This window comes from Pomacea canaliculata, linkage group LG6 (assembly GCF_003073045.1).
Source record: "Pomacea canaliculata isolate SZHN2017 linkage group LG6, ASM307304v1, whole genome shotgun sequence".
Taxonomy (NCBI): Eukaryota; Metazoa; Mollusca; class Gastropoda; order Architaenioglossa; family Ampullariidae; genus Pomacea; species Pomacea canaliculata.
The window spans coordinates 29,860,868-29,876,100 of NC_037595.1; the positions used below are offsets into that span (position 1 = coordinate 29,860,868).

A 15,233-nucleotide genomic window follows, 5' to 3' on the forward strand; every position below is an offset into this window, starting at 1 on the left:
TTCTTTTTTATTATTACTACAACAGGCAAGTTTTCATTACATCTGATGTAATTTTATTTATTACAAGTAACAAGGTAATATGGCAAACAGGTTTAGACTTAGTACGATACTCTAATTCTGGTATCTTCGCAAATAAAGATTTTTCACTTGAAATGGCCTCTCTGTGCCATCCTTGTCCTCGTGGTTTGGCCACAGGATACCAGGATGTCTGTCAAAGAGCTTTCAAGCCTCGGTCTGCTCATGGTTACTCTTACACATGCTTCGCGTTTCACTGTTTCCTTCTCCTGTCCAAGTGTCTGAAGGGAGCCTGTCTTTTTACGGTAACAACCTTAAGGGCTTCTAGGATTTACCTCTTTAGTGAATTTAAATAGCTCCCTTACTACTGCAATATTTTCTCCTACTGTCACTTTTATCGTTGCACTCTGTTATTTGTTTTTTGTTTGTTTTCTTAGCTAACTTAGCTAACTTCTATTTACACAATTTTCTTCCTTCTTTCTGGCTTTTGAAAATTTCTTTTTTTTTCCTTTCTAGTATCTTTCCTTTTCTTTTCTGCTTAATAATATTATTTTCAAACGTGCTCTAAATCATGTGACTTAGATCGATGACGACCTGGAGTCAGGTTCGGACATGTCGCTTGGACTCAGCTGGATGGTCAGTGTTAGGATGTGCACTTAGACCCCGAGTAGTCTTGCCAAAGCTACACATTTAGAAATGAAATACTAGATGCTAGATATGGATGGCAGACATGTCTCAACTTCGCAGATAAAGATAATCGCATTCCAGTCTAGCGCGATATCCACATCACACACATGCCTAATTGGCTATACCACAATCAGATATAGCTTTAACCTCATAATCAGGATGGTGTATGTGCCGGAATAAGATAAAGTAAGAGTATTATGTAAGAGGGGCTTTGCCAGCAAAGAAGCTTAGACACTACAGTCGTCATCAGGTCCAGGCTGGCAACTGGCTGAAGCTGCTAGTGGCGGGCTTTGGGGTCATCATTGTACTGGTCGACATTTCTTACAGACAAAATTCTTTTTATAGGTAAGTCGTATGCTTTGTGAATTTTCTTGCCACATTTCGCTACTTCCTTTATTTAATCACACTGACTGCATGGCGTTTTGAACGTGTTATCTCGTACCTCTGTTGACCTTACCTGTTATTGCAGAAAGCTGGACAAATATTTTCTTTTCTTTTTAATGTATTTTGCTCGTGTAATCAACAAATATATGATTGTTATTTTAAAATTTATTTAAGGGTGTAGTGTAGTGCAGAAGACAACAGACTGAAGATTTAGTCCAGGGATAATGAACTTTCTGTACGCATACGTCGGCGTTCTGCTTCGTGTTTCACTTTTCATAAAATGTTAGACTGGTTAGCTTATTGGAGGAATGTTTTAATCTCATTACATAAACTATCAGAGAAATTTGCGAGCACAATTACTTCTCTCTATGTATATCATACATTAAAGCAATATTAATACAATATCATACACTTCATCAAATGTCTTTTGTTGACTTTAACTTGTAAATATTGCAGAAAAAAAAACCCGATGAAAACATTTGATATCTCGGGTACTTACAAAAGGCTAAGACAGCTTATAACTTTTTAATTCTTCTTCTGCTAAAACGGAATTAATAATTTAACCACCACAACAGCCAGAATTATCTTAAGTTTATTGTAACGATATCGAGTTCGAATACCAGATCGTGCAGAAAGACCCTGTAGGTGCCTTTGCAATATGGCGACGCGGAAGTTAAAGATGACTTGTGGTCTCATCATCACTGCTGTTGGTGTGAACTACATCATCTCAGGACTTGACAGCAGTGCTTAATGGTCGCTTTTCCAAGTATAAATAATATGTGTGTGTGTGTGTGTGTGTGTGTGTGTGTGTGTGTGTGTGTGTGTGTGTGTGTGTGTGTGTGTGCGTGTTCGTGCATTTGTTGGTACAGTCTGACTTTTTCACTGTGAGATTCCAGGTTTCCAATTGTTTTATTGAGTAGGCGTGAGTCTGAGCATATTTCAAGGGGAACAACCGCAGCCATCATCATTAACCTTTTCATAAAGTGTATTGTGTAAAATAAAAATACGATTAACTTTCGATAGTATGAATTATGTAAGATGTACAGAAACATCATTATTTTACATCCGAACATTGATAGTGATTGAGATTATGTTCACAAAACCACATAAACTAAATAAATGTGAAATCACTCTTTTAAACATTCATAATGAACTATTTTAATATAATCTCAGTTGATCAAAAAAAAAACCCCAAAACTTTCAGTACCTAGAGCTATATGTTGGTCCGGTCCTATGTCCATCTATACTGTTTATTTATATATATATAGATGGGTATATGTATCCATTTCTTTGATCTTTTCAGTCTTTAATGCATGCAATATATGTGTACACTCAATTATAAATTTATGAAGTCGTTTAAACAATGCAAACAAAAGTGCGAGGATAGGATGCAGATATGATCTTGTTGTCTGTCTGACAGATCGTGTGGCTGTTGTTTACCGTTAGCGTCCAGGTGACTGGACATCACACACCTGAGTGAATCGGAGAGCCACAGGGCGTGAAGAGGCCGCCATGAGCCGGGCACTGGCACTGCTGTGTGTCTTTGGCTGTCTGTATGTAAGTGAAGTATCGGTGTGAGTGTAACATGGTAATATGTAGGTAAAAGTATTTGTGTGAGTGCAACAAGTAGAACTTAAAAAAGTTTTTAAGCAGGAATGAGTTTTTAAAATCTGAAACAAGATGTTGTGGTAAGGTGATGACCGTTTTATAAGATCGTTCAGCTGCCCTTCTGTATCTCTCCACCTGTTCTCTCCGCTGTTTTTGTCAGAGCGGGTTTTCTCAAAGTTACCGCTAGTTATCTATCATGTTCCATCTAGATGTCGCCACCTCTATCCACTCGCTCATTATTAGTGTTGGATAGATAGGGGCAAGTGTAACGGATTACAAGGTGTAACATAATGGCCTGTACATTCAGGCTCACCTCTACTAACGGTGCCCTGTCATGCAATGGATGACTGACTCTAGCATCCATTCAACACTTTATTACGACATTGAAACAGACGCATCCACACAATCAACGAAGATATAAGTACACGTATGTAAGGCACAAAATATAATTAATAAAAGAAGAAATTTGAAAAAAGGAGAACATGTATTTACACCAAGGTCCGACAATTGCACTCTGTACTGAAGTCTGGGTTTGAGACAACTGCCTCCGAAACTATTTTTCTTCTCTTGTTTTTTAATTTATTTTTGGGTTTGTTTTTGTGTTTGTTTGTTTGTTTTTTGTTTGTTTGTTTGTTTTTTTTTTGGTCTCGGTCAATATTTCATTGCAGCATACCTATAATCCACAGACTACGTCTGTAATTCTCAGTCCAGTGATCCGCGACTACATAATGACTCTTAATTTCAAATTGTATATTTAAACAGGTTTTGAACTTTCTTTAAACACTAAAATTGTTATTCTAGTGAGTGAGTTAGAGAGAATTGCAAGTCTGTCTGCCCTCTTCTCGGTCTCTTGCTATGGTGTATGTGCTTTTTTCCTCCCACCACCGTCTTCGTCGGCCAAGCTGCAAATGACCATGACCATGAACATGACAATGACCAACTTTATTTGTCACAGAGGGCAATTTGTACATTAGAAGGTGCTTTAGTCACAAAAGTAAAAAAGCTTTCGGTGGACGATACTGTCCCCCTAGTTGTTTATATTGTCTTCCAGCACCTAGCATCCATTGTCTCCTATGCAGTCTTTTTAAGTAGTTTTCAAGTTCGCTCTCAACAACACCATTCCGCAAAAAATCTTTGATAAGGTCTCGCCTCTTAACTTTTCGGTCTGCTTCTGGGAGAGTTGATAATCGCTTATCCAGTATCCTGGTGCTCACAAGGCTCACCAACCCAAGGCAGCGTCTTCTCTGAAATTATTATTATTGGTAGTATTTTTATTATTTCTATGAGTTAAATGGTGGTGTAAAATGTATATATATATATCTCAACTCTATTAAACAAGTTACAATACTCTTAAAGAAAAAAGCACAAATCAGTTATATAAAGAACTGTAACTATACTATAAACTGTCATTTATAGTATCAAGTCTAGCGTAATATTATATAATATTCAACGCGTGGTAAGTAAAAATCATCTCACTTATTTTTATGTAGTAGGAATATGAGAGGAAAGATAAACTAATGCCTTTATTTAAAAAACCCCAAAGAAGAAACTGTTATTTCACTAAGCATCATTATCATCATCTGTTTTTTCTTTCTTTGAGCAGACCTTTGACGGTGGGGTAAAGTAGCCATTTAATCAACCTTATTATCAAATTATTCAATCAAAGAAAGAACATAATCATAAATCCCTGTCTATATGATAAACAGCTTATGAAATGCTGAAGAACAGTGCATTCCTGGTTAAAATAAAAATTCCTCTAATTGATGCCATTGAAGCAGTAAAGTTCTAAGTGTAAGAATTTAACAGCCTTCATTATTTTAAAAACCCGATAATTGTAATTTCATTAAACAGGGTGTCCTGGCAGACATCTGTAACCAAACTGGTGAGTCTTATACCTTTTCAATATTTAGTTTAAGCTTCATTTTGGTAATGTGTGCCTGACTTTAATCCCTTCTACACACAACATCAACAAATGTCCTTGTTTTCATGTTTTTCTGTTTTAAAAACATATTTACTCAAACAGTTAACGCCTAGTGTGCTGTGTTTAACACAGGATCGAGTAATGTACCAAACTCTGAAGGTTCGTTCCGTGTACAATACTCTAAGATCAGTGCTGAAACATTAAATTATCCCTTGTATGACAGAATTTAAGAGTCGGGTCTTGTGCTGGTTGTTGGTCGTTGGAGTTCTTTGTACAGTAGAGAAATGTTAGAAAATATCCTCTCGTGAGAAATGACGGGAGTCTGAGCGACATCCAAACACACATTATCAACAAGCATTCGGGGTTAAGCATTGCTCTCACGTGGAAGCGAATATTACTCAATATAAAAGACAGATCACGTACAGTTACTCTTTTACTTGCCTGCTCTTCTGTCTTTCTATCTTTGAATTAATCTACAGATAAGAAATATTTAACAGAAACAACGTGTGTTTTAGCACCAAGTGCTGCCAGCGCCCAAGACAGACCATTAGGTCCAGGCAAAGTGGAGGTCCAGTTCTGGGCCAACAGCTGCACGGAAAATGTCACCTGCACCTTGTGTCCTCCTAGCCAGACAGCCAAACCTCTTGATGCACGTTTTAAGGAAAATGGAGAATCAACTTGCATATTTACAAATTTGGCACAAAATGTCCACTACACCGTAAAGTTTGCATGTAGTGGAACTGCAGTTCAACAGAAAAAAATTGACTACTATTTTAACTCAGGTAAGAAATCGTCTTAACGGGACCATCATTTTAGCAAACCAGTTACAAAATATCAAGCTTATGTAGATACTAGCACATCCCAAAACATCGAAACAGGTTGGGGGTGGAAGGTTGAAGGGGTTTGTTTGGTTGATTTCTTTGTATGTGTGTTTGTTGATGTGTGTTTTTGCGTGTTAGTGAGTGTGTGTGTGTGTGTGTGTGTGTGTGTGTGTGTGTGTGTGTTTTGGTGTGCGTGTGTTTGTGGTTCTGGTGCCTTTGTGTATATATATATATATGTGTTTGTGTGTGTCTGTTTTTTGTGTTTGTGTCTGTTTTTTGTGGGGTTTTTTTTTTGGTGTGTATATGTGTGTGTTTTTGTGTGTCTGCTTTTTGTGTGTGATATTTTGTGTCACTTTACAGAACCTGTAAGAAGTAGCCCTGTTGTAAGTACTTGGTCCCGATCAGCGAACATCATGATGGAGGCCTTTTGTATCGCCATGAAAGTAGACATCGGGTACATGATGGTCAACATCAGAGGGGACAACATGGACACGAGCTGTGTGGTGTTCCCGACGTGTGACTACTGTAATCGCAGTTTATGTCGTCAGGTATGTCATCATCGTCACCTCCACCCCTATGACCCCTGTACTTTTATTGTGTTCTAGACATTTTACTTTTGAAGTAGCCTTCAGTTTTATTATATTTAATACTAAACTACCGTCCTACAGTAAGACAAGTCAGTAATGTGCTCATAAAGACATACCTGTCAGATGCCTTACCTGTACTTTTACTGGTACAAATTAATTATCAAATATTGTTTTCAACTCAAAGCATTATTCGTGAGTAAATATCAAATTACCACATATAATGCATGTCAGTTGTTTAATACAACACACTTTAGAAACCTTATATATACCAAAAACTTTATTTATAGAAAAAAAACGATTTTTATTATTTCACAATAAAATACTGGTTTGGAAATATTTTATTTCAAATTTATTATATATTTTTTGTACTCTCAGTGAATTAATGTGCCTAAAAATATTTCCCTCACGCATTAAGGAATAGAACTTAATTATGATGTTTAATATTTTTTAACATCTACCTTAGCTCAGTGGGTAATGAAAAAAAAAACCCAGAGCTAAACGCAGATTTAAAAGACATGATTCCACTTATCACCTGCACAGCTACGGAAATCTCTAATCAGTTAAAAGTAATTTAGAATTGTAAACAATTTAAGATTGGTAAATTAATTAATTGGTAAATTATTAAACTAATTAGAAGGCTTTTCTTATCGCTAGCCTCCGTCATCGTGTGGACATCAATCAAAAATTGATTTGGAGAAATGCGATGAACAGCCCGGCTACATCAACATCACTTTGCCCCTCGATAATCTTCGGCCATCAACAGACTACACGTTTGACTTGTCTTACATCTACTGTGACCTCAACACGAATATCATCACGATTTCTACCCTGATTGCAACGACTGGCGCTGGTGGTGAGATGTTTTATGGGAACACAACTCTGTCATATTCTGGTTACTTTACTCCTCAGATAGACATGTACATGTAGTCTTTAATGAAGTATCAGCATTTCAAAACAAAGTATCACAAAAGAAAACTTTTCTTTAACAACTTGGTTGTTTTGATAGTTTTGCCGATTTTGGATACACTTGGACTGTTTATGACATGCATGGGTTGCTTTGTCGGAAGATTTAGTCTCCCTGTTGCACAGAAATCATTGAGGTGTGTCGTGACTAGGGTGTACACTGTAAATAACAGTGAGTCCGTGAACTGATTATACATAATATAAATCCGTTCTGATCTGGTCTCTTGACATACAACGACTTCTTATTCTGACACAAATAATAGAAAACGTTTTGAACGGCTACTGACTTTATTTCAATATAAAATAAAATGACTTGACTTCTTAACTTTCGAATAAGTATGTATATAAAGACAAACACGAACGGGCATACCTATATCTGTAACACAACAAAGTGTAGAATTATGTAGAATTTGTGATACTTAGAAAGGTTGACTAGTGGCAATGTTGAGAATGGTTGTACCAACGTGACGTAGTACACTTATCGAAGTGCAAATCGTAGGGATAATTAATTAACGGATGGGTTTTAGAGGCTGAAATGTACAGGTTAGTTTATATCGCCTATAACTACTGATATCTAAATAACCCAGCAAACCGTTCAGGTTGATTTTTATACTAAAAAAAAATTCTTTTTTTATCTTAAGCATAACATATTTACAGTTTAATTCAATAGATTGATTTTAGTAGGAATATTGTTACACTTACCAATTTTACTATTTTTGTAAAGATCCAGTTGACGTTACAAACATCAGCGCCACATCCATGGGATCTAGAAGTGTCACTGTGACCTGGACCTTACCTTCTCCTGACCCCGCGAACTACACCCTGTACATCAGAGACGGTGACCCTCGGGTCGGAGAGGCGGGAACAGGATGTGACGTGGACACAACGTTGCCGATCATTATACCCTGGAATGTGACCACATGTAGGTGAAAAAAGGTTTTCTACTATTGTAAAAAGTAATCCGTTTGGATTCCAACAGGTGGGAAGAAATCGTAGGGGACGTTTAAAAGGTAAACAGTCTTGCCGTGTGGATAGTAAAAGTCGCTGATCGGATTCAGGGGCGGATACTAAGGTGGAGAGACTGTTACCTATCATAGTAAATCATGTATCCATGTCTTCTGGATAGTAGGCAGTAACAGTTTTTCTTTTAATACACCATCACATCCCGCTGCAGACTATCTAAGAAATGTAGTGACCTCGCTTATCACGCGTTTACTGCGCTGTAGTAACTACTCATGATGCTAATACAATAATGTGATATTCTACTTGCTTGACACAATAAAATAATATACGGGGTCATCCCGGTCATGTCATCACACATCGTGTACAGACGGAACAGATCAAATAACCAGCGGGTGGGAGACGCCGCTAAACTATTTTCTTAGTGAAGGGGAGATAAAAATTGCTTATAAGTCCATCGCCACGCGTCTGGGTAGCACGCCTCTACCCTGTCTCCGCCACGGCGACGACAACGACGACGACGACGACGATGATGATGATGATTTTATATATTTTTATTGTGGACACATTTCCTGTCGAGACGTTTCTGACTCTGTGCAATATTTTATGTAATCAATTTTGTACCTGCTTACAATGGCTACAAACTGACAGGTGTGTCTAACCTGAGTGTTAACTTCTATCATGTAACATCGCTGCTCGGTCGACTGTCGTTTCCCACAGACAAGGAGAACTCTATCCAAGGCCCCCGTGTCATCCCGGTGCCCCACCCCTTCTGGCAATACCAGGTGGCGGTGGTGATGTCTACTGAAACAGGCAACTCCACCCCTCAGTGGGTTACAGTCAGAACTCTTCCTGAAAGTAAGTCTGTGAACATTTTACATCAGCCACGTGTTATATACAGCCATTACACATTTAAGTACACAATACCCGAGATGCTCTTTAATCTAAATATATCTTTACTCAATATTTTAACCTTTCTTAATGCGCTATGTCCTACAACCCTTATGCTATTATGCATGTGTGTGTATATATTTGTGTGGTCCATGTCACTCCATTTAATTTCAATACTATAGGACGTCTTTTGATTCTACCGATAAAGTTTATTTTCTGCCTCTGTGTGCGTTGATGGATAAATAAAATGGCGATGTTGCTTGTGGTGGTTTCTGATTAAAGGCCCTGGTGCTGTTTCTCACCTGGATGTAAACACAAGGAAGCTTGTAAAAGACAGTATGAAGTGTGGCAATGCACCCTGGGAGTCGTACAATGATGTCTGTGTGATGTGGGAGGAGGTCTGTCCACGTGAGAGAGGCGACAACATCACAACCTACGAATACAGTCTTAGTAATGGCGACACACATGTAAGTCTGGATGTTATACATACTACAGCATGTTGTAATATCACACTAGGTTCATAGTATTACAAGTGAATATGGCCAGATAATGTGATATCAATGTCTGTGTATCAATATTTTTTCTTATGTGTTAGTCTTTCACTTACACGTTCAGTCCTTTCTTCCTCTCTTTAGATTTCTCTTCCTCTACTATGTCTGGTTTTGTATTTTTTTGTGTATGTATCAGCACAAGCCTACATATTGTGGTACCCATAAACTTTGAGCAAATTACTAGCTTATAATAAATGAATATAATAATTGACTCCTAAATATTATCCATGACGAAGACATAAAAATCCAAGTCATCCGCAATCACGAAAAGGGTAGGAGTTAATTCAGCCGGATTCATATTCCGGTTTTCAGTCTTAGGACATGGCATAATTTCCTGACTTACACATCAATATTGCCCAGCACCAAAGCCTGCTGAACTGAAAATCAAATATTTGTTCAAGATTTTGTGAGATGTATAATACAGATTAAGTTTTGTATTTGAAGGAGACAGATTATGTGAACTGTAAGCCGGGGGATAACGAAGAGAATCACGGGATGCGCCAAGACAGGACAAGGACCACGTGCAGCCTCCTGCTTCCTGTGGACACAGGATCCAGCTACACACTTTGTGTAAGTGAGGTTTTCGTGTAATGAATAAACTACAGAAACAGTGTGGGATGGACGCTATCATGTTCTTGGCATTTTTTTTTCGCCTCATTCTTCAGATGACGGCGATAGGACGGACATACAAGGGTCTTACCAACTGTATCAGTTTTCAAGTCCCGACGATTAAACCAAACATCACTGATAAAGAACAACACCAAGCCCACGAAATATCGACACAAAGACAAAAGACAAGCTTCGCTCTTTCATTGACATCTTATTGCTTCATGACATCGGACACCTATGGAAGAGTAGTCATAAATGGATTTGTGATTTCCAAAAGTAAATCTTTTATTTATTTTTGCCTATTTAAAGAGGGAAAGAAAATCTACCAAACAATTAATCTTTTAGGAAGAATCTTTAACATATCACTAACAAAAGAGAAGTAAATACTTTATTTTTTTCAAAATAGTAAAAGAGATCCTACTTAAATTACAATGTTGTTTACAATTAAAACACATTAAATTGGTCCTTTAGAAGACCTTTGTTATCATTATCTTTTCCTTTCAGCCTTAAGTTTGACATAAAACAGGGTACACGGTATAAACCAACCAATTGTATAGGAAATGTATATGTTTAATTTTTTTATACTTATTTCTGTGTCTTTTAGTAATCCGTATAAAGAAACATTTAAAAAAACTTTAATAACTCTATTGGGTTGGGGTATATATTTATGTTTACGCAAACATTCGTGTGTTTACGATTGTAAATTATCGAGAATTTCATTTATTTTTAGAATCATGGACAAATGAAGGTAATTTATCTAATCTACCGACATGGTACAATAGATCCATGGGCTACTACCAGATTCGACCATCTTTTTTAAGTAAGTGCAGCAAAGTAAAATGAACAGAGACAGGTAATAGCTATCTGTGTGCTGGTTATCACTAATTATGATGATTGGTGATTATGATTACTGAATGCGCATAGTAATTTCACATAAAGTAGGGCACAGCTAAGGAAGGTCTGATTAGGTCACTAACATTGTTAAATCAAGTTTTTTGGAAGGCTTAGTTCAGTTTCAAATTAGTATTAAAACTAAAGTACCCATAAACTCTAGGCTCCATTCCCATGTGTTTAATTTCTTTTATTCGACTCCCCCCCCCCCCACTCTTCAGCTGCTTGTACCCGACATTAGTTTTTGAGCACCCAGTCTCCTACACGTGTGACCACATCATTAAAATAACACTTGTACCTCAACCATCAGTATTCTAATAATGCCTATGTTTTTGATAAAAAAAAAAGATAGTTTCAATGAGGTTAAATGGAGAAAAATATCAACTTGTTGATTCAAACTCGATGTATGGCTGCTGACCCACGTGTCATCGTCAGTCAAGCTCAAGACATTGTAACCTGTGGATGTTGATATGCTTCAAGAAGCAGAAATAAAGATACTCTAGCTGGGTGATGTACTTAGTTGTTTGTTTTAATATTAAGATAGGATCCTCTACAATATCACACAAGTGATGGGCTCTCACACTTATATGAGTTTTACCAATAGCAAGCTTGACAGCCACGTTCACGGTGTCAGTAAAATGGTCACAAGTCTATAAACCAACGAAACTGCAGGCATTGGACTGGCGTCATCTACTTTTCAAGAAGAATATGCAATAATCTTCTAATGTTTCCATTGTGAGGGAGAGAGAGATAGAATAAAAATGTTCTTTCTTCTAAGCTTATGAATTTTGCTGAAGCTTCATAGTACATTGATTTGTTGTAGAAAATAAGGAGTCATGTAGGAACAAACAAGACTTGATTGTTGGTAATGAGAACTGTGACAACCCACTGTACCAGCCATACTGCAATGGACCCCTTGATCCTGGTTCCACATACTCGTAAGTGTAGTTTGCTTATACGTTGTCCTTTAAAATGTTTTAAAATTTTAGTTTAGACCTATTAAATCTTAGTATTGATAGCACGTTCTTTGTTGTCACCATTTATCTGTTTGTGTTTTATATTTTTTTTATCTTTGTTGTAACGGCAGTGAGAGATTTTTGCATTATGTTTACTGTATAACAGGTTAACACAAAACACTTTTTATTCTTCTTTTTACATGCCTGTAGGCACCTTTTTCATTTCCTAGAAACAATAACTATTAGAGTATAGTAAATTTGAGATGTATATCAGTTTGACTGGACTTTTCAGAGTTACTGGCTTTGTGTGTACAAAGGATGGGTGCGATGCAGTGCCTATTGCCAAGGACATAAGAACAGAAGGTCTCTTATAATCAATTCTTTGATAAAGAGTGATTTACCTTCAGTATACAGTTTTGTGAATCAAAGCACACAGCACACAAGCTAAATGATGATATGCGTTCTCATCAATATTTAACTTAATGTTAAGTGTCGACAGTCATTGTTAGTAGAAAATGTTTCTGTTGAAAAAAAACCTAATGCAATTATCGCCTATATAGAAGAGGAGCACGCAAACGACTTCATACTTTAATCTACTTTAATACTTCTATTAACGCAAATAATTTCTAAAAACACTAGATCCTTTCATCCAGTCTTCATGATATACTCTACCCTTCAGTCCTGCACCTAAAAGCATATTTTCACTAAGATTTATATTGCTTGTTGCATCAGTGCTCTTTGTAACTTTTTTCACATTGATTAGTAGCCGATAAAAATGTAAGAGACTACAAAGTAGGAGTAGTCCTTAGTAGTAGCGACTCCATTAATATCCGATACATCTGACGATGATTATCTCTTTCAGAAGAGGCAGGTATGTCAGTCACTACACTTGTGCTCATGCTACTTGGTCTCCTGTGTATTCCACTGCTCGGATTCCTATTTTATCGCTTCCTCTGTAATAACAGGTAAATACACACACTTCCGAGATAGATATCGGGAAAGGCTTTATCTACAACGACACTTTTTCTGTCTGTTAGTGTGTCCTTTCATAATCGTTACATTGTGCGTTATATTTTTTGTCCATTGATTTAATTCAATACTTTCCACATTTTGCTTACATTCTTTCTAACCTAACCTTTTGTACACGGAGAATAAGGCCAAATACATCTAAAAATAAATTAAAAGATTTTTCTATTCTACATTTTGGGGATTTACTGGTAATAGTTATTCGTTCTTCCTTGTAGCTTAACATGTATAATCTCCTCATAACGACCTAAATCTTACACTTCAAACATACAGTGGTCACTGGGAAGGAAGTTTTGAGCTGAAAGAACTTATTTGCAAAGAACTAAGAAGATTTGAAGATAAAACATGATTAAAACCTGTTCCAGACGTGCTGACTTGCTATGTACAAGGTCTGCTTGCTGTAAAGTACCCCGTGAAGAGGTCGTCAGAAAACCAGGTTTGAGCTTGTTATCATCACAATGTCGATTGTACTCATGTTCACAGTACACAGCATCATCAAGACCTATCAACATTCATTTTAAATGACCTCTTTAATACACTAAACTAACAATATAAAATATACGAATAAAGCTGCAGCAAAGAGTACGTGGGAATTATGTTGTCGATGTATGCAGGGAAGTAACTTTCATTCAGTCGACGGCGGGTTGTCTCTCTTGCTCCAAGAGTGGCAGTCCAGTGTTGTAAAACACATTTTGTTCCAAAAGTCAGAATATCAAGAGCCAACGAAAGGAAAAAATAAAGGTATAACATTTTTTTCGCTTTACTTTATTACACAAAGTCTTCTTAGACATTTTCATGTTAAGTTTAATAGAGATTTATGTGAGCATGTAAGATATGTAATTTACAAATATTTGTAAAATGTAAAATCTTCCTGCAAATAGTTTTTTCTAATATGACTAACAATTTGCCTTGCGCTAGCATTATGCAGTATACATCATCTGAAAACACTTTACATGGTCATGAAATGTTTCAAATAAACTGTCACGGCTTGAATACAAAGTTAATATAAAGATCAGGCTAGTGTAATAGTTGCAAATATGTTTCATACATTTATTTCCCTATTCAATCACTGCATGTCACCAAGAAAAGATGGCAAAGAAAATTACGACCAAGAGCATCAAACCAACAGAGCCAAGGACTTGGGACCAATCTTCAGTTTAAATGTGCTGCCGACATGGAGCCGGATGCAGATAACATCAATGTTTCTTATACTATAGTGACTGCAACTACATCTCAGATTTAAATAAAAGAATGATTAAAACATTATTTTGGTTTTTCTGTTTGAGCTGTTATTGATAAATTTATTTGCTTTATACAATATATCGGCGTGCATATTTGTAGTATTAATAAGTTAGTGAGCTACAAGACATTTGTGTGAGGGTCTTGCTGTTCTTTTCCTGTGGTGTTCAAGGGTTTGTATATCAACACGATTTCTGTGACCAGTACTTCTGTTTCTTATCACATTAATTGATATACAGCTTTCTGTCAACTAAAGTTAGCATTTAATTTTGATACAAAACCCTTAAGATACACTACAATACAACACAACATTATTGATTCCCAGGGACAATTCCAAATAGTGCTCGTACTAGTATATACTAGTATATACATATACGTAGTATTAAAAAAATTATATAAATGTTTATGTTGAAATAGTGATATGTTATTATATCACGATATATTGATTAAGGATACATTGTGATTTTCACAGAAAAGTGTCCTACATCAGATTATTGAAGAGTGTTCTGCCACAAAAGTATGATTATTTTTACCAGGTTTACTCAATCAACATTAAATCAATTAATTATTTTAATAATTAATAATCAGTTAATAACTGCATACAATCAAATAATACATGCCGCTAACATTTTTTCTTATATTTGTCTGATATGGCTGTGTCGTCTGACTTATGTTAAAATATAAGTTCAAAGGTGAACATTTCTCCCTCAGACACATAAGGCACATCATGGACAAAGTAACATTACTCCTGATTATTATTCTTCTAGGATATTATTCTTCTAGGATAAAAAATTGTTTCGGCATGCAGTAAAACAAGTTTAGTATTTGCATTCTCAGTCATGTAACACGTCTTATGTGAATGTTCACAATCGAAGGAATAACCTTTTGCTAATTGAATTATTAGCACTAAAAAATATTAGAAGCCTAGTAAGATGAACACAAGGTATGTATTGGCCCAGACAAGATTTCTGTTAGGGTGAATTGTCTTCGAATAATTAAGCTTTGAATGAATGTATGCCAGCTGAGTTTATCTTGTAAAAATACACACTCTTGCTTTCAAGACAGTAAATAAAGAATTAAAAAAAGAGAATCATTCTTTTGAAGATTTTCTTAGCTGAAAAGAA

General features: G+C 36.3%; 1 protein-coding gene across 5 annotated transcripts; it reads left to right on the forward strand.

Annotated features, from left to right (window-relative positions):
- The first annotated feature begins 915 nt into the window (after positions 1 to 915).
- Positions 916 to 14,880, forward strand: LOC112567166. 5 transcript variants are annotated; one of them, XR_003099766.1, is made up of 18 exons: positions 916 to 1,047; positions 2,507 to 2,643; positions 4,546 to 4,576; positions 5,131 to 5,397; positions 5,797 to 5,984; positions 6,678 to 6,876; positions 7,711 to 7,908; positions 8,667 to 8,804; positions 9,120 to 9,304; positions 9,833 to 9,958; positions 10,054 to 10,273; positions 10,728 to 10,817; positions 11,712 to 11,826; positions 12,137 to 12,207; positions 12,707 to 12,809; positions 13,236 to 13,306; positions 13,485 to 13,611; positions 13,955 to 14,880. XR_003099766.1 is itself a non-coding variant. In XM_025243740.1 (17 exons), exons 2-17 carry the CDS (start codon positions 2,599 to 2,601, stop codon positions 13,490 to 13,492), a joined length of 2,055 nt encoding a protein of 684 aa, XP_025099525.1. In that variant the 5' UTR covers positions 916 to 1,047; positions 2,507 to 2,598; the 3' UTR covers positions 13,493 to 13,908. The 5 variants fall into 5 exon arrangements, 3 of the variants coding, with proteins under 3 accessions (XP_025099525.1, XP_025099523.1, XP_025099524.1); XR_003099767.1 differs by having other exon boundaries at positions 13,960 to 14,880; XM_025243740.1 differs by lacking the exon at positions 13,955 to 14,880 and having other exon boundaries at positions 13,485 to 13,908.
- The last annotated feature ends 353 nt before the right edge of the window (positions 14,881 to 15,233 follow it).

Bases quoted from the DNA above. Each gene is read 5' to 3' on its own strand.
- LOC112567166 (XM_025243738.1), top strand. From the start codon at position 2,599: ATGAGCCGGGCACTGGCACTGCTGTGTGTCTTTGGCTGTCTGTAT. The intron at 4,577-5,130 runs GTGAGTCTTATA...CGTGTGTTTTAG, and splicing joins AGACATCTGTAACCAAACTG to CACCAAGTGCTGCCAGCGCC. The intron at 10,274-10,727 runs GTAAATCTTTTA...ATTTATTTTTAG, and splicing joins TGGATTTGTGATTTCCAAAA to AATCATGGACAAATGAAGGT.